Genomic DNA, 18,202 nt, shown 5'->3' on the forward strand with positions numbered 1-18,202 from the left:
TTGGCAGACAGCATCCTGGCGTGAATGGTTTTTGTCTTTTTATAAATGATGCTAATCTGCTGTCAAATATGGCAACAGTTATTAAGATATAAAAACCTTTCAAAGAGATAGTCTACAAACACAGCTGAACAGAAATTGACCTAATTTGAAAGAAGGCATTCTGGTATGAAGTACTTTCAGTTTTGTACAAATCATGCTGACCATCAAATATAACCAACATTGCTAAAAAAAAACAAAGCCTGCAAATTACTTTTGCTAAAACATTCAACAGGATTTTACCAAATTTAACAGTGTCGTGGCATGGTAGGCTTTCAGACTGATCCTGATCACTCTCCAGTATAGCCAACATCACAGAGCAAAGGTAATCTTTAAATGATTTTGTCTCAGAAACATCTCTATAGAATTTGTCTGAATTTATAGAAAATATCCTGGAATGAAGGCCTTTCAAACTTATGCTGATTACACAAATTTGCCGTAAATTTTAATCATTGTTACTAAAAATAATCTTTAAATTACTTCTTCTCTGCAACATCACAGCAGAATTTGACCATATTTGACAGAAAGCATCATCACATGGTGGACTTCAAATTTGTTGCTGCTGTAATGGTTATTTTTGGGTTTAAAGCCAATTTTTGCACATGATATGGTAACCAGTATAAATGGCAGAGGAACAACCTTGGAAAACCCCAGTAGGAATCTCTGACCCATATGAAGCTACTGGAAAGCTTTCTCACACACTCACATAGGCTGATCCAAGACTTAGACCACTCAGCCACCCGCAGCCCCACCTTGAATTTGGCATCAGATATGGCCAGTTTTTCAAAATTGAAATTCCTTTCGAACAATTTCTTCTCAAAACTGTTGAACATAATTTGACAAATTTTGACAAAATCATGCCTCATAAGTCATGCCATACCAGGCGATCTAAACGTGATCTTCTACTGCCAAACATTTAGACATTGCCATTATTTTGAAAACATGATCTTACAGTGCCAAACATTTAGACATGATCATGATGATATGTACATGATCGAAAGACTGCCACACATTTAGAAAGGAGCATGATGATATCTATACATGATCATAGACTGCCACACATTTAGACAGGAGCATGATGATTTATACATAATGAGCATAGACTGCCACACATTTAGACAGGAGCATGATGATCTATCTATATATGATCTTAGAATGCCACACATTTAGAAAGGAGCTTGATGATCTATACTTGATCTTAGAATGCCACACATTTAGACAGGAGCTTGATGATCTATTCTTGATCATAAACTGCCACACATTTAGAAAGGAGCTTGATGATCTATACTTGATCATAGACTGCCACACATTTAGAAAGGAGCTTGATGATCTATACTTGATCATAGACTGCCACACATTTAGAAAGGAGCTTGATGATCTATACATGATCTTAGAATACCACACATTTAGACAGGAGCATGATGATATATAGATGATCATAGACTGCCACACATTTAGACATGAACATGATGATCTATCTATACATGATCATAGACTGCCACACATTTAGACATGAGCATGATGATCTATCTATACATGATCTTAGAATGCCACACATTTAGAAAGGAGCTTGATGATCTATACATGATCATAGACTGCCACACATTTAGACATGAGCATGATGATCTATCTATACATGATCATAGACTGCCACACATTTAGAAAGGAGCTTGATGATCTATACTTGATCATAGACTGCCACACATTTAGACATGAGTATGATGATCTATCTATAAATGATCATAGACTGCCACACATTTAGAAAGGAGCTTGATGATCTATACATGATCATAGACTGCCACACATTTAGACAGGAGCTTGATGATCTATACATGATCATAGACTGCCACACATTTAGACAGGAGCATGATGATCTATACATGATCATAAACTGCCACACATTTAGACAGGAGCTTGATGATTTATACATGATCATAGACTGCCACACATTTAGACATGAGCATGATAATCTATCTATACATGATCTTAGAATGCCACACATTTAGAAAGGAGCATGATGATCTATACATGATCATAGACTGCCACACATTTAGACAGGAGCTTGATGATCTATACATGATCATAGACTGCCACACATTTAGAAAGGAGCATGATGATCTATACATGATCATAGACTGCCACACATTTAGACAGGAGCTTGATGATATATACATGATCATAGACTGCCACACATTTAGACATGAGTATGATGATCTATCTATAAATGATCATAGACTGCCACACATTTAGAAAGGAGCTTGATGATCTATACATGATCATAGACTGCCACACATTTAGACAGGAGCTTGATGATCTATACATGATCATAGACTGCCACACATTTAGACAGGAGCATGATGATCTATACATGATCATAGACTGCCACACATTTAGACAGGAGCTTGATGATCTATACATGATCATAGACTGCCACACATTTAGACAGGAGCATGATGATCTATACATGATCATAGACTGCCACACATTTAGACAGGAGCATGATTTCCAAGTTGTACCATGCCAGGTGATCGTAAACATGATCTGCCAGGCAGTTAGATGTGATCATAATCTTACACTGCCAAACATGTATATGAATGCACATCATCTGCCATTGAAAGCACATCTGGGTGGGAAGCAATTGAATTATACAGTGGAAGTAACCATGTATTATGGTTCAGAACACAGTTTGGATATTGCTGTTCTGATATAGATAAAAATGCATTACAGAAAATCTGAATTGATATTTCTTATTAGAACAAGGGGATTTCTCATTTAGAAAGTAAATTTGAATAATAAGAAAAAGATAAAACCATATCAGAAATATTAATGGAACAGTAGCGATAAGAATGAACAAGATTTTTTCTATAAATACTTGAATATGAGGATAAATAGAGCTATAATTTGGTTGCTGCAAAATCTTTTATCATTTTTTGGAAGGCCATGCATGGCAGTTTTAGTTATCACAAGTAATTATTAATATTTATCATGTTGTTTCCCCACATATTTAAAATGCTGCAGATGAAGATGTTACTAAAGCCAAATAATGTATGAATTAATAGACAAACTTTGATTCACTATGATATGTTAATTGTACATGGTTACAATTATTAAAAGTAGGAAAATGCTAAAACAACTTTATATTTTTTTTAAAAAAAACGTTTTAATAGAATTTGACCAATTTTGACAAAAATGCATAATATCAAAGCTTCCCAACATTTGACAAGGCATATTGATGTGCTTTCAAATATGAATGAAGATACTGAACATAGAAAGCTTGAAACAACTTTTTTCATACCATGTACAGTCAGTAATGTTGGATAAATTTATGCAAAAAAGCATCCTGCTCACTCAGATTTCTATGCAGATTACTCTTACATTGGGCTGTAAGGCAGATGTCAGCCAGATGAACATGCTGAATCAAAAGCCACTTGAGATTGACAAATGAAATATATTTGTACTTGTGAGAGGTGACCAGATTATATTTTCAGGTTATCACAGCAGTATATACATTTTTTTGCAAATATGTTTTTGAACTTTTTGGACTTGAAAGTTTGTTTTAAAGTCAAAAACATTGTTAGCACAATGAAAACAAATGCTTAAGGTAGACAATTTCAGTAGAAGTATTTATAGTCATATGCTGTTGTTGTTGTTGTTGTTGGGTTTAACGCCATTTTTCAGCACACGATAAGCTATGCATGGTGGCCAGTATTAATGTGGAGGAAGAACCCAGGAAAACCCTGGGAAAAACCACTGACCCACGAGAAGCTACTGGCAATCTTTCTCACATACCCACATTGGCCGAATCCTAGACTCGAACCCACGCAGACAGAGGTATATTCATATGTAGATCAACTGATTTGATTTTCAGGTCATCACAGCAGTCTCTAAATTGTTTGCATGGTTTTTAACTTGTTATGGCTCAGACCATTTTTTGGGATCAAAATAATAGTGTTTTGCACATTTTAACACAAACCACATAAGGTTGATAAAATAAATTTTGTATGCTAGGTTGTACACATTAATATGCATGGTTGTACACATTTGTATGCACATATATGCATGGTTGTACACATTAGTATGCATGGTTGTACACATTGTTTTGCATTTCTGTATGCACAGGTACATAACCAAACTATATTTACATGCAATCATAGCCATTTATCCCATTTTCCCTTCATTTTTGAACTTGCGTGTCTGCAGTGGGTATGTATATGTTTACAAGCACAAATTTAGTCTGTTGAGATTTGCTAATTTTTTATGCATATTTTTGTTGTTTATTATTATATATTTATTGACTGGCAGATGACAACATCCTGTTGATGGAAGTACAAGATGACATTGTCAGACTAAAGAGATGTCTAGCAGAAGCTGTTGTCAGCTGGAACACCAAGTAAGCTACCAGATGGCACTGAATCCTTCATGGACATATCTCTAACATTCATTTTCTAATCCTTATCAATTATCAAGATGACATATACTGGATATTATCTTCAAAATCATTGCTTATACAGGTGACATAACTGGGGGAGAATATGCAATATTTAAAGGTGAGGAGTTTCTATTGTACAGATTGTGAATTGAAGAAGTAATAAGCCGGGAAAATAAAATGTGCTTCTTAGAAGTAGTGTCTAGTGCACTTTTGATTGTGCCAATATAGAAATATTCAGGCATGCATAATGAGGTGAAATATATTATGCAAATTGCCTTGACTTATTTTTTGTGTCTAAGTGACATGTGGAAGTAATGTTTAACGTTTCTAGTAGCTATATTTGTTTTATTGTTTTGCTCTGTTTTCATCCTTTTGTTGACTTTCATTTGGATAATTTAGTAATAATATTTATAGATATATTATAGCAAATTTTGACTGTTTATAGTTGTTTTTCTTTTCAGACTACAGGACCTGTTCACTCAATACAAGAAATATATGAAACAGGTAACCAGTCAGAAGAAGGAGAAAGACTCAGCAGAGGAAAACAGGGTAAGATAACTAGGTCTAGATCAAACCACTAAATCCTGCATCAAATAACTAGGTCTAGATCAGATCAGGAAGTCCTGTATCAGATAACAAGGTTTAGATAGGATCACTAAGCCCTGCATCAGATAACTAGGTTTAGACCAGATCACTAAATCCTGCATCAGATAACTAGGTCTAGATCAGTTCACTAAATCATGCATCACATAACTAGGTCTAGATCAGATCTCTAGATCTTGCATCAGATAACTAGGTCTAGATCAGATCACTAAACCCTGCACCAGATAACTAGGTCTGGATCAATTCACTACATCCTGCATCAGATAACTAGGTCTAGATCAGTTCACTAAATCCTGCATCAGATAACTAGGTCTAGATCAGATCACTTGATCCTGCATCAAATAACTAGGTCTGGATCAGATCTCTAGATCCTGCATCAGATAACTAGGTCTAGATCAGGTCACAAAATCCTGCATCAGATAACTAGGTCTAGATCAGATTTCTAGATCCTGCATCAGATAACTAGGTCTATCTAGATCAGATCTCTAAATCATGCATCAGATAACTAGGTCTTGATCAGATCACTAAGCCCTGCATCAGGTTAAACATGAAACTCAACTAAAAGTCTAAAATCTCTGTATCATTCTCTTTCTTATTATAAAACACAAGTGACTATTTCGGGTTTGGTTCCTGTTGTTTCATGATTAACTTTATGGAAATAGCATCTCTTAAGGATGTGGAAAATAGACATGCATGCAGGATATGTCCAACAGTAATTTTAATTTGATCAGTTGCATTACGGAAGTGATATTCATTTATGTTTTAATTTTGAAAATTAAAATATGAAATAAATATATACATTTCTAAGTTACATATCATTATGTGAGAAGGTGAGCTTTTGTGATATGGAACAGTGACTGCTCTGTGTTATTGTATAACTTTGTGATATGGAACATTGACTGCTCTGTGTTATTGTATAAGGTTGTGATATGGAACAATGAATGCTCTGTGTTATTGTATAATGTTGTGATATGGAACAGTGACTGCTGCTGCTCTGTGTTATTGTATATCTTTGTGATATGGAACAGTGACTGCTCTGTGTTATTGTATAACTTTGTGATATGGAACAGTGACTGCTCTGTGTTATTGTATAATGTTGTGATATGGAACAATGACTGCTACTGCTCTGTGTTATTGTATAATGTTGTGATATGGAACATTGACTGCTCTGTGTTATTGTATAATGTTGTGATATGGAACAGTGACTGCTCTGTGTTATTGTATAACTTTGTGATATGGAACAGTGACTGCTCTGTGTTATTGTATAATGTTGTGATATGGAACAGTGACTGCTCTGTGTTATTGTATAACTTTGTGCTTATGTTTGTGGACATCAGTGACTCAAAGTATCTGCAGAAGAAGCAAAATACATTGTCCAGGAGCCTGGGGCAGCCAAAGCTTAATGCAGGGCAACCATTTTTCCTAACTAAAAAAATATTATTAAAATATAATCCTGTTAAAACTTATAATAGAATTATATATTTTATTTACAGTGACACATTTAAGCATTTAATTGTCCCAGTGTGTACCTTTAGCAGGATGCCTGGGTCATCTCCCCTTAATTCCTTGTGTTTTTGGTGATTTATGTTGGTAAAAAGCACAGTAATCTACATGTGTCAATTACTCGTTACATGATTAAATAATCACAGTCTATACTTCTAGCCCTTCAGGGTGAACCCATACAGAAACAAGACCAGTGAATGCTTTTCTTTTGTCAGCACAGCAACATATGGTAGCTGTGTCTTTAATCTTTGACTAGACACATTGAATACCTTATATCTAGTAGTACACTTTGCTAATGGCCATTGGAAAAAATTGGTACTCCCTGTTGCCCCAACTGTGACCAAATTGGCCCCTTTTTCCAGATTGCCTTCCCCGCTTGTATTTTAACTTGAACAGGTGACAGTGCCAATATTTGTGCTAAATCATAGAAGCAACCATTGAAATAACAATTTTATCTGCTATCAGGTGTAGTGGCCATTTCTAAAATTCTAAAAACAAAAAAAATATTAAAACATCTTATCCCAGAAATTCACTTCCCAAGTTTACCCAGAAGGTTAGAAAACATCCCAGCATAAATATTGCACAGATGATGCTCATGTATTGTACAAATGTAGATAAAAAACAATAAAAAATTGAAACATTTATTCTTCCATCATACAGAACCAACAGCATTAGAAACATTTCTTTAGAAAGCATCATAATGACCATTGTTTCTTGGCAAACTTCCTTTTCATATGGCCATATGCAGTTATCAAGTTATAGTTGGAAATATTGTTATGTAATATACTTAGGTTTAAGCTTTTGTCCAATTATGACAAACAAATGACGACACATGCTGATTTATTTTTCATCAATCCATGACCAAGCGTTTACACAAGGAAGATTTGTAAATGCCCATAAATTGCCTATAAATTGATTTGGCTAAAAAAGCGCTGTTTTAGTTGATACGTTCCATAAGTTTCATGCTAGATCTGTTTCAAAATGTTGCTAAATTTTGCCATGGAACATGTTGGTTTCGTTGATGTCGGCTAGAAGACACAAATTCTGTAGGTCATGTAGACATTTGTTATACTTCAACTATATATCTTAGTATGAGAATTAGATTACCTATACCTTTTAAATGGTGATTATTCACTTTATTTTGCTCATTGTTGATCAATATTCCCTGGTGGATCAATGTATGTATACCCCAAAAAATACAGCAAAAACAATATTCAAGTTCATCAACTTTTTTAGAGGAGGCCAACCAAGCGGTGTGATCCCGGTTAAACTCTATTGAAGGATTCATGCTGTGATGACACAATGAAAATGTTGTGTATTTTAACTGGTAATTGCTATCCCAGAATTCCTTTTTCTTAACCCAATTTACTGCCAGCCTGCCATTATCAAAGTCCATGGCTATCAATTAATTTTCATCGTGAAGTTTTGTCATGACAGCTTAGGTGTAGATCACTCCACCGTCAGGAATGAAGACATTGGCAATAATACTACACCTCTCGCTCGATAACTCGCGCACAATGGGGTTCACAGACATAGACCGCACTATAAGCGAGGCATGAGTTACCAAGGGACCTCCAAAAATTGAAAAACAATCGCTTTGATATCGAGAAAACCATCCGTGGCGGGGGAGTGGCATTAGGGAACTAGGCTGTTTAATGACTGAATCCTCATTTTACAATCACGACGATAATAATTTTTAATAATGTGCTTTTTCTAATGAAGTTGTTTACGTCATTCTGTTTACATAACATTTTTTTTCTCAAAATATCCAACATATGAAAGATCGTTCCAACAGGTTTGAACAATCATCACGTGTACGCAAAAAATCTGTGTATTACATCATTGCATTTTGTTTTCTTGATGAGTCTGGTTCCCGTAGTGGTGTTTAATAGTATCTTGCCAAATCGGTAGTCCATAACTTGGGAACTAAACTAACTGTTGATACACCACCAAACAAGATCCTTTTTTTTAAAAAAAACATGCGACATTTATTTCATGACACGTCTACATCAAAACGCAATTTTTTATTGTTCAATTAGTACATTGTTAATGTCGTGATTTCATTGGAAGTAATAATGAAATTTCTTGTCATCCCTGAGGATATCTCTAAATGCCAGTTCAAGAATTCTCTGAAACTCGCTCCAAATAGTCCGTATCTGTGAAATCAAGCTCTATATTTTACGAAGTATTCATTTCGCTTAGCTGCCTTGTTATCTTTGATCACAGTTATGAAATAGTTGGTTAATTTAAGGCAGTTTCTGTTACATACACAATAACGTTTATTACAGTGTTAGATTGATCAAATGAAGTGAGTTCACCCGACATATGACCGAGGCCGCTAGATTTTAAGTTAGTCTGATTTTTGTGCCCTTTAACTTTTCTTTTATTCCACCTGTTTTTTTTATTATCCAAAAGACATAATTAACGTGATAATACAAAGGGGGCCAGCTTTTAATTCAGTGTAATAATACAACAAATACTTCCGCAAGTTAGTTATCAAAACACAGTCGTCACTTAATTAGATTCTCAGAGAAACACTCACGGACATAGCTGTTACGGTAGATTGACACATTTTACATTTAATTACAAGAGGACACATTACATTTATGACAACTACACTTAAAAGGAACTAAAAGATGGAAGTAGAACACAAATTTCAATTGATAAAAAAAATATTTAATTTGTATTTATTTATTAAAGTACTGCCTCCACTCGGCATAAGTGACATTTTCATTGATCGAAATTTCCTTATGTATCGTTAATTGCGGTGTACAAGGAATGTCATTTGGAAAGAAAATGTAAAAAATTGTATGAGCTATTTTTAAAGTTGATATTTCATTGTGTTGATTAAAATTTTCAGGTCCTATCTACCATTTTCAACAATAAAATGAGCGATACATCAAAGTTTCCATTACCAATTGTGATCGCAATTTTCTTCAAGTTCAGTGAATAGGGATAAATTTTTGTGGTATTTTCGGTTTTAAAAAATGGGATCCATGCCTGACACCGCGTTATAAGCGGGTTCGCAAGTTATCAGGGCGCGAGTTATCAAGGGAGTGGTGTACTTTAGCATTACATTTTAGAACAATTTAAATTTTATTTAAGATCAGTATAGTTGTTCAAATTACAGTGTAGACATATACTTTGCCAAGACAAATGTTTTTTCATTAGCTTTCATCACATATATCTCACAGAACTTCTCATAATTGTGTTGTAGACACCTGGAATTTCTCCAAACAAACTATCTGATGGGGAGTCCACACCATCTTCAAAAACTGCAGGTAGCAGAAGAAGTACTATTGAGTTAGGTAAATGTCACAGTGACCTTCTTTCATTTCAGGTTTTAGTGGCACTCATATCATATTTACCCATGCATAATCAATAATCACTTGTATGGCCCCATGTTACATTATGTGTATGCAGATCAGGGTATATGGTTTCACCATAATTATATTATATTCATCCATGCATAATCAATAATCACCAGTATGGCCCCATGTTACATTATGTGTGTGCAGATCAGGGTATATGGTTTCACCATAATTATATTATATTCATCCATGCATAATCAATAATCACCAGTATGGCCCCATGTTACATTATGTGTGTGCAGATCAGGGTATATGGTTTCACCATAATTATATTATATTCATCCATGCATAATCAGTAATCACCAGTATGGCCCCATGTTACATTATGTGTGTGCAGATCAGGGTATATAATAATAATAATAATAATGAGGACTTTTGTATAGCGCCTAATCTTTAGAAGCTTACAACATCAGACAACACCTATAAGCCAAGAAACATAATAATATTATTACAAAAACAAACATGAAAATTAGAAAAACATTAAAAAAATAAAAAAACATGCTGAGAATATTTCAGGTAGGAAACATTATTAGTTCTTTAAGTTTGTTCTTAATTATATTATATTCATCGATGCGTTATCAATAATCACCAGTATGGCTGTGATTATATGTATAGTACCAGTAGCACACTTGTCACCTCCGTCCTGGTGGACAACGGCAGGCGCGGTCCTTGTTGACCCGAGCGACAACCAATCCGGTATTGTAAGCTCAGATTTGTCCAGCATTATCAGTGTGTCTTGGGCAAAAGTCGTCTGGTGGAGCCCATCCCTCTCCAGACCAAGGAGTTGCCAGAAGGGGATGTAGTACATTGTCCAGCTGCCTTAGGGTCTCCACTTCGGATTTTCTTTTAGGGTTTACTCCCTTAGCCTTTGGCTAACCAAAGCCGACCTGCTAGGCAGCAGGAGACTCGTGGATGGGCGGGTGCGTCCATTTCCCGAGCAGATAAAGCATCTGCCACTGCCCACACTGCAGGTCTCTATGGTACTTAAACCAAGGAAAGAATTTTACCATAACAGGTTTGGAACATAATTCATAATAGCTTACAAAATATTTGGAAATCAAAGACTTGAATGAAAACCTAAATATAATTGCTCATGCCGCCACCTCTGCTGTCAAACAAAACTGTTTTGTTTGTTATTTTCCCCCACCTGATTGATGATGATGATGATGATGTGTGCAGATCAGGGTATATGGTTTCTCCATAATTATATTATAATCAACGATGCATAATCAATACCCAGTTGTAATGAGCATTGCCCCTAGATTTCATGTCACATCATGTTTGTGCTGATTAAGGTTTGCTATAATTAATGAGAAGATTGGACAGTGGAGCTTATGATTTGTAGCTTGTGCTGCTTGACATCATTTCTTATTTTATGCGGTTTGCAAATTTGTGTGTTACATTCAAATATTTGATTTGTAATTATGGCCACAGCTTTGATGCAGGAACTCTATGGAAATTATGTTTGTTGAACCTACCTTGATGGAACTTAATATAGCATAGTTTTTCATAGAAAGTTCATAAGGAGATTGGTCATTGGTTCTTTAAACCTTAAATGTTCAACAATTAACTGATGGCTGTTGGCAGAACCAAATTATTTTACCTAAATATTGCTGATTAAATTTTATTCATTTCACTAGTGTAAAATCAATGCTTGCTGTACTGCTATAATTTAATTTTGACCTTTTGTTTTAACCATTTTTTTTTATTTATACTTTATTTTTTTATTTTATTCACTTTTTAAAGAATGTTAACCATTTCTTTGTATTATCTTGTAGGAGTTAATATGTATGTTCCTTCAATAAGGGTTTGTCTTCTCATAAATTTTAATAATTCCTTTTTATATTGCCAAGATTGTCTGGATTTACCATTAAACCTTATTCAGACATATTACAATCAAATATCCATCTCTGCAGATGATACTTTGGAGGAAATTGTGGACATGGATAACCCAGCCGCAGAGAAGGGGATGGAGATCCCAAGCAGTAAGTATATACAGACATCAATATTCTATCACATCTGAGAACCCAAATATTGTTACAGCCACTTGAAATTAGGAGCCAAGGATGAAGATACAGTGAAACCTGTCTTGAAAGACTACTTAGAAGAGACCACCTGTCTTGAGAGACAGGGTCCTCCATGCAGATTTATTGAGTACATAGTGTTATGACCTGTCTTTGGAGGCCATTATTTTTTGGCAGTAGGTGTTGTCTTTCAAGACCTGTTCTACTGTGCATACCTTGTATTTTCCTGAGTTCTACAGAATATGTAGGGTAAAAAATACAACTTGTTTAATTGTGTGAATCTATTTTGGTAATAAGTTACATTAAAAATACTGAAGATGCACTTGTAGTTTTTTCACTTCAACAAACCTGTGGTCCCTATTCCTGTTAATATGAATTCATCTGTGATTTTACATATAGGCCATACTAGGGTGGTCAGCCATTACACTGTTTTCTTTCAATGTTAACTTTTGTCTCACTTTTATTACCAGCATTGTTATTTCAGAAATAGAGAGGGAGGGGTCAGGATATACTTTAGCAAAATAAACCACTGCCTATCAAGTTGTAATCAGACCAGTCCAGATCGAAATTTAAAACTGTGTTAAAGAAAAGGTTTTGTATTTTTTGTATTTCTTTTCATACTGTTTGTTGATGGACATCAGGTCCTTTTTGGCTGATATTTTCTTGCTTTTATATGTTCAGACATCATTTTAAAAGAAGTTAATTTATTATGCATCTGTTTATGGACAAAAATGAAGATCTAAATTGATAAATCAAGATAGACTAACACGTAGCACTTTCACAAGGATGGGGAATAGCTTACTTGTAGTTGAAAATATCCTTGTTAAGTTACATCTGCGATCCAAAATTGGCAAATATTGTGAGGACTACATTTCACTCTTCATTAGCTCACTGACACTGACATAACAAATAATTTTTGTTTCAAACTAAATTATGCATATGTGGAAAGAAATCTCAATCATAAAGGCAATGGAAAATTATGTCACCCTATTTTGAAAGAGATAAGTATTAAAGTGAAACTCTTCATTTAGAAGTTTTGTTTAATACCTCCATTGTGGATAACACTAAACCCTGCACCCAGTTACATGCCAGCAACTTTTATAGGAATTGGTTTAAGTGGCCAGTTACATACTTTTCCAAAAATAAGAAATAAATATATCTTTTTTTCATGTATTGGATATATTAGGATTTCTAAATGTAATTTAATCACTTAAGAAAGTTTCAGTTCATCTTTCACTTTAATGGGTTCATCCTTTTATAAAGGCTGGTAATATTCTTCTTTTTATACTGCGCCTTTCCCTCAAGAGCTCACACACAACAGGGGTCCACAAACATTGACCACAGTGTAAGCATAGGCACGAGTTACTGAGGGACCTCCAAAAATTTAAAAAATGCACTTATACATTGAGAAAACTGCTAGGGGGTGGTAGGGTGGGGGGGTAGGGAACTAGGCTGTTTAATGACTGAATCCTCGTTTTTCAATCATGTTGTTAACAATTGTTAATAACACAATTTTTCTAATGAAGTTGTTTGTTATTCTGTATGAATAACATTTATATTCAAAATGTCCAACATGTGAATAAACAGTGTTCCAACCATCTCATGTACATGAAAACATCTGTGTATTACATCACTGCTTTTTGGTTGTTGATTAGTCGGGTTCCCAGAGTGGTATGTAATAGTATATATAGCCGGGAGTCAGAGTAGCAGGGAACTAGACTAACTGTTGATACAACACCAAACAAGATTTTTTTCTTTTCTTCCAAAACTAGCGACAGTTATTTCGCAAAACAATTGCCTACATCGAAACACAATTTTTGTATTGTTCAATTAGCACAATATTTATGATTTCATTGAAAGTAAAAGTGAAACTTCTTATCATCCTTGAGGATATCTCTAAGTGCCAGTTCAGGAATTCTCTGAAACTCACTTGCACACAATGGTCCGTACCTGTGAAACTAAGCTCTTTATTTTGTGAAGTATTTATTTCGCTTGGTTGCCTTGCTATCTTTGATCACAGTTATGAATGAGTCAGTTAATTTAAGATAGTTTATGTTACATACACAATAACATTTATAACTGTTCGATTGATCAACTGAAGTGAGTTCACTCGACGTACGATCAGGGCTGCTAGATTTTAAGTATGTAGGATTTGCTCTCCTTTTAACTTTTTTTGCCTTCTTTATTTGATTCAGAAGACATAACTAATGTGATAATGCAAAGGAGGCCAGCTTTTAATTCAGTACAACAATAAAACAAATACTTCCGCAAGTCAGTTATCAAAACACAGTCGGTACTTAATTAGGTTCTCAGAGACGTGCTTGCGGACATAGCTGTTAGAGTAGATTGACACATTTTACGTTTAAATATACATTGCATTTATGATAATTACACATAAGAAGAACCAAAAGATTGAATAAAAAACAAATTTCCACTTAATAAACATCATTTAATTGACATTTAGATAATAATGTACTGCCTACACTAGTCATAAGTGACATTTTCAAAGATTGAAATTTCCTTGAATGTCTTTAATTATGGTGTACTAAGAATGTTGTATGGGAAGAAAATGTAACAAGTCATGTAACTTATTAAAAGTTGATAATTTAAAAATTCTGATTAAAATTTACAGGTCATATCTACCATTTTCGACCATAAAATGAGCAATATATCAATGTTTAAGTTATCAATTTTGATTGCAATTTATTTTTCAAGTTAAAGAAATAGGGATACATTTTTAAAGGGTATTTTCTGGTTTAAAAAATGGGATCCACGCCTGACCCCGCAAATTTAGGCAGGTTTTCAAGTTATGAGGGTGTGAGTGATCAAGGGAGTGGTGTATTTAAATGTTTTATTTACAAGTGAGTAATATAGTTTTACACAAATCCTATTTGTTATGTTAGTGTAACATAATGATTTAGTTAAACTTAGTTCAGCCAGGTGTTGGACAATTTCAATAATACATGTAACTTGTTTGTTTGTTTTTCAGTCACTGAATGTAGTGTTTTATGATGTTTTTCAACAGAGAAATGGTAAAACAAAATTTGACACCCCAAAACAGGAAGAAAATATGGTATCTTTTGATACCTTTCCTTTTTATAAGCCATTACTAATGCAGAACATATGATGTTATGTTTATATGTCCATAACTGGATTGCTCTGGTGGCTTGGGTGGCTAGAGTGTCAGCCTCAGATGCAGAGGTCGCAGGTTCGTACCCTAGCTGAGTCATACCATAATGGTACTAGCAGCTACCTCATTTGGTGCTCAGCATTAAGAGGTTAGGCTACCCTATTGTCAGGATAATGTAACTGGGTGGGACATGATGCTACACATCTTCATGATGCCCCAGTGTTAGACATCACTATAAACAGCCACGCTGCAGATACATCATAGTGATGTGACTAAAAAGTTGTTAAAACTACTTTAAAAATCGAAATCACACACACACATGTCCATCAGTAGATGCATTCATCTGCTTTTTATTTCATTTCTGCACAATAACTCGAGTTTTCCACCATCTAATGTTACCAAACTTGGTAAGTAGTTTGTGTTTTATAATATGGAAGAAACCTATCAATTTTGGGTTCAAAATTTAAAAGGTCAAGGTCACCGGGACTCAGCTAAGAAAAAATAAAATGGTTTTGAGCAAAGTTAATTAAATCCTATGCCACAAATCATCACCAAAATGTGAGACAGAAAACATACATGTCGTTTTAGGGGTGTGTTATTAAGACTGAAAGAAAAAGTTGGTTTATGCACAATGTCTTGACATTTTGTATGTATAATGTACCACTTAACAATACTCAGTGTGGTTGATGGGACATCCCTTTCTTCCAGCATTAGCTGTGGTGGTTTTTGCATTGGCTCAATCAGTTTTAGCATTACTGGTACTATAAAGTCTGTATACCAAAGCCAAATTATTACATTATTACATTTCATGTTTGATATATAATATTAGTTGACCTATGACATCTACATACCAAGGGTACATTATTACATTTCATGGGTAATACATAGTAGTAGTTGACCTTTGACATCTACATACCAAGTATACATTATTACAGTTCGTGGGTAATACATAGTATTAGTTGATCTATGACATCTACATACCAAGTGTGCATTATTACATTTCATGGGTAATACATAGTATTATTAGTTGACCTATGACATCTACATACCAAGTGTGCATTATTACATTTCATGGGTAATACATAGTATTATTAGTTGACCTATGACATCTACATACCAAGTGTGCATTATTACATTTCATGGGTAATACATAGTATTATTAGTTGACCTTTGACATCTACATACCAAGGGTACATTATTACATTTCATGGGTAATACATAGTATTAGTTGATCTATGACATCTACATACCAAGTGTACATTATTACATTTCATGGGTAATACATAGTGTTAGTTGACCTATGACATCTACATACCAAGTGTGCATTATTACATTTCATGGGTAATACATAGTATTAGTTGACCTATGACATCTACATACCAAGTGTGCATTATTACATTTCATGGGTAATACATAGTATTATTAGTTGACCTATGACATCTACATACCAAGTGTGCATTATTACATTTCATGGGTAATACATAGTATTATTAGTTGACCTTTGACATCTACATACCAAGTGTACATTATTACATTTCATGGGTAATACATAGTATTAGTTGACCTATGACATCTACATACCAAGTGTACATTATTACATTTCATGGGTAATACATAGTATTAGTTGACCTATGACATCTACATACCAAGTGTGCATTATTACATTTCATGGGTAATACATAGTATTATTAGTTGACCTATGACATCTACATACCAAGTGTGCATTATTACATTTCATGGGTAATACATAGTATTATTAGTTGACCTATGACATCTACATACCAAGTGTGCATTATTACATTTCATGGGTAATACATAGTATTATTAGTTGACCTATGACATCTACATACCAAGGGTACATTATTACATTTCATGGGTAATACATAGTATTATTAGTTGACCTATGACATCTACATACTAAGGGTACATTATTACATTTCATGGGTAATACATAGTATTATTAGTTGACCTATGACATCTACATACTAAGGGTACATTATTACATTTCATGGGTAATACATAGTATTATTAGTTGACCTATGACATCTACATACCAAGTGTGCATTATTACATTTCATGGGTAATACATAGTATTATTAGTTGACCTATGACATCTACATACCAAGTGTGCATTATTACATTTCATGGGTAATACATAGTATTATTAGTTGACCTATGACATCTACATACTAAGGGTACATTATTACATTTCATGGGTAATACATAGTATTATTAGTTGACCTATGACATCTATATACCAAGTGTGCATTATTACATTTCATGGGTAATACATAGTATTATTAGTTGACCTATGACATCTACATACCAAGTGTGCATTATTACATTTCATGGGTAATACATAGTATTATTAGTTGACCTATGACATCTACATACCAAGGGTACATTATTACATTTCATGGGTAATACATAGTATTATTAGTTGACCTATGACATCTACATACTAAGGGTACATTATTACATTTCATGGGTAATACATAGTATTATTAGTTGACCTATGACATCTACATACTAAGGGTACATTATTACATTTCATGGGTAATACATAGTATTATTAGTTGACCTATGACATCTACATACCAAGTGTGCATTATTACATTTCATGGGTAATACATAGTATTATTAGTTGACCTATGACATCTACATACCAAGTGTGCATTATTACATTTCATGAGTAATACATAGTATTATTAGTTGACCTATGACATCTACATACTAAGGGTACATTATTACATTTCATGGGTAATACATAGTATTATTAGTTGACCTATGACATCTACATACCAAGTGTGCATTATTACATTTCATGGGTAATACATAGTATCCCACTGAAGTATTGATGTTTATTTAAGTGTTTTTATTTTTTGAAGGAAAATCAATGGTTGAATGTTAAAAATTAGAAGCATCTTGCTGAAAGTAACACCACTATAGCTTCATTCAGTTGAAATTAAACCACTAAGAAGATTAAAACAAACGCTTTGCTGTGCATACTGAGTAATGGCTTTGGCATCTTGCATTCAAGATGATGATAATATTGCCTTTTATGCATTTGCTGGCAGCATTGCAGTTGCGTAAATTCTTCACACTA

General features: G+C 34.1%; 1 protein-coding gene across 7 annotated transcripts in view; it reads left to right on the forward strand.

Annotated features, from left to right (window-relative positions):
- LOC149783441 (1-phosphatidylinositol 3-phosphate 5-kinase-like) overlaps window positions 1–18,202 on the forward strand; it is a 166,982-nt gene that overhangs the window by 91,237 nt on the left and 57,543 nt on the right. For all 7 annotated transcript variants that reach the window (XM_089931676.1, XM_089931681.1, XM_089931678.1 and 4 more), the window contains 4 exons: window positions 4,339–4,426; window positions 4,927–5,014; window positions 9,789–9,879; window positions 11,859–11,927. In XM_089931676.1, coding sequence (XP_089787802.1) covers window positions 4,339–4,426; window positions 4,927–5,014; window positions 9,789–9,879; window positions 11,859–11,927 — 336 coding nt within the window. The remainder of the gene's footprint in view (window positions 1–4,338; window positions 4,427–4,926; window positions 5,015–9,788; window positions 9,880–11,858; window positions 11,928–18,202) is intronic.

This window comes from Sinohyriopsis cumingii, chromosome 14 (genome assembly GCF_028554795.1).
Source record: "Sinohyriopsis cumingii isolate HCF-2022 chromosome 14, ASM2855479v2, whole genome shotgun sequence".
Taxonomy (NCBI): Eukaryota; Metazoa; Mollusca; class Bivalvia; order Unionida; family Unionidae; genus Sinohyriopsis; species Sinohyriopsis cumingii.